Raw genomic sequence first — 6077 nt, 5'->3', positions numbered from 1 at the left:
TACTTTAACCAAAAAAAAAAAAGGCAAATTATATCAGGACTGGGTTCACTATAAAATGGGCTCCCGAGGTCCCCTAGCTGGTTCCATCAAATCTACTTATAAAGATGACCTGACCTAATTTATTTTTGCCCACAAAAGGTGAAGTCCCTTGCTCCAAGGGCCTCAAACCCTCGCTCGACATGATTGTGAAGGGGTTAGATGACCAGTTCCTGGTTCCCACAAGGAGTCACCCTCACAAAAAGGGTGAAACTCACATGTTGAGGCTGTCATGACACAATCTTGCGTCCTTGCCTATAATTTGGTACTCAAGAACCAACTAAACTACCTGTGTAGGCATTTTTTTTTGCTCATGTTGTTTAAGTCATTATGGGTTACTTTGGTTGTCTATACAATTCTTCAGAGAAGAGGTCTTCACACTAAAACAATAATAAGCGCATTGAATGATTGATCAGTTAAGTTAGCCATCCAGCAAGACAAAAGGACCTAATTTAACTATCTAAAGGAAGGCCAGCAATCACAATGCAACTTTCAAAAGCTTTACCAAATGCATTTATGATGATAAGACAAAGATTACCTTTTCCGGAATCAAATTAATGAAACGTACACATACAAGTTTGCCTTTATTTGTTTTCAAAAAAAAAAAATAGTTTGCCATTATTTTGGAATTCATTGCATAGTTTGACTGGTGGTTGCTTGTGTATTTAATTTATATGCGATTCCGTAAATGTAAGCAACTACGAAGTACCATTATTAATTTTGTATCCGTCCCCCACTCTGGTTTTTATCACTTACGTGCATTGGTACATATCTAGTATCTTCTTCTTCTTGTTGTCGTCGTCGTCTTCTTCTGTTGACTTGCATGAGCGATGCCTCAATTCAATATGGATCGTAACGAAGGATTAATAAATTAAAAATTAAAGAAAAATAGGGAAGATTTGGGGTTTGAAGTCATTAGTGATAATCGCAACAGAAGTGTTGGGTAGTGTGATCTAAGCCCAATATGGCAATATGGATCATAACGAAGGATTAGTAAATAATACATAATAAAATTTTAAATTAGTCCCAAAAAATAACAAGTGGAAAATAGATAACTTTATCACTGTCACTCATAAAAAACGGCGACCAAGAAAGGATTACTCGTCTCAAGCACCTTCAGTCACTACCCGCTTGGCGGCGGGTTCCCTCAAGAGAGTCTCTTTCTCTCATCGTTTTAAATGAAAGTTCTCATTTGGAACGTCCGAGGCCTGCTCTCCTCGTGTCGCAGGCTTAGGCAAATGATCAGATGCGAGGGTCTTGGCTTGATTGCAGTGATCGAGCCTTTCCTTTCTCCTAACCAGATTGAAGTTTTTGCATGCAAGTTAAATCTTCAATTCTGCTTTGCTTCTACAAACTGTAAGATTTGGCTTTTTTGGTCTGGTGACTACTCTGTGAACATAATGGCGGATATGGATCAGTACGTTCATTGCAATATTTCAAACATGCATTTAAATTTTGAATTTGATTTTGTGGCGGTCTATGCTAAACACACTAGAGCCGAGCGACAAACACTTTGGTCACAGCTCAGTATCCTAACTGCCAACTTGGGGCCTGTCTTGATAGGAGGTGACTTCAACTCCATCTCTTCAGTTGCAGAATACCGTGGTAATGCAATACCAGATTTAGGCGGAATCACAGACTTCTCCAACTTTATTGTTGAACAATCGTTAATCGACACTGTGCCAACAGGAGGACTTTACACATGGTCGGGAGTGAGAAGCACAGGTAGAGTTTGGAAACGCCTAGACAGATTTCTAATGACAACTGCCTTTCGTGATTTTTTCACAGATGCTAGAGTCGAGTTAAAGAGCAGAGCGACCTCAGACCACTCACCGATCATTCTGACGGCTACCAATTCTAGTATGACTGCACCCAAGCAATACCGGTTCCAAAATATGTGGATATCACACCCTGGTTTCCAAGAGTTGGTGTCTACCAACTGGATACAACCGGCTGATGGAGGAGGTATGAGGGCCCTAAGTTACAAACTAAAACGGCTCAAGCAAGCTCTGTGCATTTGGAACAAAGAAGTATTTGGCAATATTTTTGATAAAGTGAAAAGCCTAGAGCGATCAGTTACTGAAGCTGAACAACAATTTGATGACAATCCAAATGAGACGAACCGGGAAATTCTAAGCAAAGAACAAGCATTACTGCAACAGGCTCTTAAACAGGAGGAATGTTTCTGGAAACAAAAGGCCCGCATAAAGTGGCTGCGCGAAGGAGATGCTAACACAAAATTTTTCCATGAAACGGTAAAGGACAGACATCGAAGACAACGGATCAGCTCAATAAAAAACAATGAAGGTACCTTACTAACGAGCCAGTTGGATATCCAAACTGAGGCAGTTAATTTTTTTGCTAATCTCTACACTGCTGAAGAGTGTTCTGGCTATGAAATGGCTTTGGAAACAATTTCAAATGCTTTATCAGATGACGATATCAAAATGCTCACCTCAACTGTCTCGCGCCAAGAAGTAAAAGAAGCAGTGTGGGACCTTGACCCAGATAGTGCGGCCGGCCCAGATGGGTTCTCAGGATCTTTCTATAGGAGCTGTTGGGACACAATACACAATGATGTATATATGGCGGTTTTGGATTTCTTTGTGGGAGTCCCGGTTCCAAAAGGGATCGCAAGTGCTCAAATTGTTCTAATCCCCAAGAAACAAAATCCAGTTTCCTTTGCTGATTTCAGACCCATATGTTTGTGCTCCTTTGCGAGTAAGATTTTCACAAGAATCATAACCTCACGTCTCCGGCAAATACTCCCAAAGCTCATATCACGAGAACAAACAGGTTTTGTTGAGAGTCGAAATATCCAAGATAATGTGCTTTTGGCCTTTGAGCTGATACAATACTTAGATAAACGATGTCGCGGCTCAAATGTTGCAATCAAATTGGATATGATGAAGGCCTTTGATCGAGTAGATTGGCCTTTTCTACAGAAACTGCTTACCAAGTTTGGCTTTCCAGAGACCTTTGTTCGTTTAATAATGAACAACTTATCTTCCACGAGGCTATCAATTATGGTAAACGGCATCAGTTGTGGATATTTCCAACCAACTCGAGGTGTAAAGCAAGGAGATCCTCTATCTCCCATATTGTTTATTCTGATTTCGGAGGTTTTATCCCGCATGCTAATCCACAACATTGGAACTGGCTTAATCTCTCCATATGCAACATCTTTGGGCTGCCCAACAATCACCCACCTAGCCTTTGCGGACGACATTATTATCTTTGTGAATGGGGGGCTTACTTCTCTAAAAAGGTTATCCAACGTGCTTAAGTCATACCAAAAAGCATCAGGCCAGCGCATAAATTATCACAAGAGTTTTTTTGTCGCATCCAAACGTTGCCCAACTCAACGCATTAATGCGATGGAACGAGCTCTTCAGATGCGCCACTCGAAACTGCCGTTCAAATATCTTGGAATTAACTTGTTCCGGGGCAGAAACAGAGTGATCCACCACCATCATATTCTTGAGTCCATTGATAGGAAATTGTTAGGATGGCAGCGCCAGCTCCTATCTCCAGGTGGTCGTTTAACTCTAATCAAACACGTGCTAGCTGCAATTCCGCTTTACTCAATGGCAGTCGTCCAACTCCCCAAGCAAATAATTAAAGACATTGAGCAGCGAATAGCACGTTTTTTCTGGGGGTTCAATAATGGCAAACCAAAACACCATTGGGCTTCTTGGAAAAAACTATGTTATCCGGTTGAGGAGGGAGGCCTGGGGCTTCGATCTTTGATGGTGACCCAACTTGCAAATGCAGCTCACTTATGGTATAAATTTCGCACTGGCTCATCTATATGGACAGACTACATGCGGATTAAATATCATAATGAGCAGCGCCACCCTACAAGTTCACATGTTTGGAAAAGGATGATGGAGGTTTCAGAGATGGTGGAAGAACATCTGCTTGCTACAGATGATAAAATCATTTGGACCCTCTCCTCGACTGGGGAATTCACAACGCACACAGCATATGACCTCTTCCGACCAAAGACAGGAGTTACATTGTCTTCAAAATGCATTTGGATGAAGCCTCTTCCGGCTAAAATCTCTATTTTCATGTGGAAGACTCTTCGCAGGCTACTACCCTTTCCCGACTGCTTGGAACGCTTTGGCATAAATCTACCATCAGTCTGCCCCTTCTGTTGGAATGCCACTGCAACAATGGAACATTGCTTATTTAGCTGCAGCAAGGTAGCGCTGGTCTGGTCCTATTTGGCTGCAATTTTTGATGTTAATTGCTCAAATGTTTCTACCATACGAGCTGCATGTCACTCCTGGTGGTTAGCTTCATCAACAACATCTATTTCAAGAATCATAATTAATCTAATGCCTTCAATCATCCTTTGGAAAATTTGGTGCTCTTATAATGCAGCTATCTATGAAGAAACCTCTTTTTCCCCAGGTGTACTGATTAATATGGTTAAACGAGAATTCCTTCTGCTTTCTATTGCAAAACCGATGCGCTCAAATGATGTTTCTGACCTTCTCCTAATCCGCGAAGGTTTTGCCGCTTTTTTCTCCCCTCCAAAGCGTCGCATCACGGCCTGGATCAAATGGTTCAAACCCCCATCGGGTCGTCTTAAACTTAACACGGATGCCACCTTTTCTAGCTTTGGAGCCGCAGGTGGCGCTTGCATAAGAGATTCAGCGGGGCATCTTGTGACAGCTCTCTCTTTCCCGTTAGATGCCTCATCCGCTCAGGAAGCCGAAGTCCTTGCCCTTCACTTTGCTTTAACTTGGTGTGCCTCAGCAGCCAAATTCCCCACATTCGTCGAGGTAGATTCCTCCAACTTGGTTAGTTATGTTCAATCTGACTTGCTGAATATTCCTTGGAAAATAAAAAATGCGATCAGCCAGATAAGAAATTTGCTTTTATCTTGGTCAGCATCCCTGTCTCATATTTACCGGGAGGCAAACAAAGTGGCTGACGCTCTTGCTCTCTTTGGTATTAGCCGATCTTATCCTTCAATATATCTTGACTTCTTCACCTTGCCGGCTCAAGTGCAAGATGTTTTTTTGTATGACTTTAGAGGCTTTACTACCTCTCGTTTGATTAATCAATGACTCTGTCTTTCGATTAAAAAAAAAAAGATGGGTTGTTATGCCGTGGACCCAGGTCCACATTGCAAAGTGGACCTGGCCACCTGGGTCTACATTCACATACACTATACTCTACATTCACACTTTGTAAACTCCACATTAACACATTACAGGATTATATGATACTCTACATTCACACTTTGTAAACTCCACATTCACACATTACAGGATTATATGTTTAGTAACTATATTACAACTCTTATGCATTCACACATTCAAAACTCTATATTCACAGGTCCTATACTCCATATTCACAACTTGAGAACTCCATATTCACACATTACAAGGCTACAAGTTGCTAGAACTTCTTAACTCTATTACAGATTCACACATGCATAACTCTACATATTCACGATTTCTATACTCCATATTCACAATTTGAAACCTCCACATTCACACATTTCTAGGCAACTCTACACTCACACAATCATAAATCTACTTTCACGATTTCTATACTCTACATTTACACTTTGAAAACCTCTACATTCACACATTTTTGGACAACTCTATATTTAGCAATATGTTTACTAATTTAAAAAAAAAAAAAAAAAGAAAAGACGACAAAAACGAAGTATTTTTGGACCCAGGTCCACCTTGCAAGCCCATACGAATTCGGATCATAATAAACACTAGCAAGCCCAATTACCCTTAGCCCATAACATGAGCTACTAGCCCTCAGGCCCACGTACCTCCCCTTCTACCAGATCCATACCCGGTCCAACCCGTCACGTTGACTTGACCCAGTTGTATGGGACCTAGAACCTTCTACCCTTCCATCATATTGTACAAGTTGGTTTAACCAGCTTGGATGGTGTGAGTGGCTCGACACTCTTGCCCCTTAAAAGTAGGTCGGGAGTTCGATCCCCCCTTATATGGAAAAACCAATATGGCCAGCACTTTGCCCCTTAATTCGGTCGGGCTTAA

The 6077-nt window shown here is 41.4% G+C and overlaps 1 protein-coding gene across 1 annotated transcript; it reads left to right on the top strand.

The window, feature by feature from the left end:
- Positions 1–1214: 1214 nt before the first annotated feature.
- On the top strand, positions 1215–5117 carry LOC116001411. The gene has a single exon (XM_031241291.1). The coding sequence runs from the start codon at positions 1215–1217 to the stop codon at positions 5115–5117; it is 3903 nt and encodes a 1300-aa protein (XP_031097151.1).
- Positions 5118–6077: the final 960 nt, after the last annotated feature.

The sequence above is a fragment of the Ipomoea triloba genome, chromosome 13 (genome assembly GCF_003576645.1).
Source record: "Ipomoea triloba cultivar NCNSP0323 chromosome 13, ASM357664v1".
Taxonomy (NCBI): domain Eukaryota; kingdom Viridiplantae; phylum Streptophyta; class Magnoliopsida; order Solanales; family Convolvulaceae; genus Ipomoea; species Ipomoea triloba.
The sequence above is the reverse complement of the archived record's forward strand: the minus strand, read 5'-3'. Positions and strand labels throughout refer to the sequence as shown.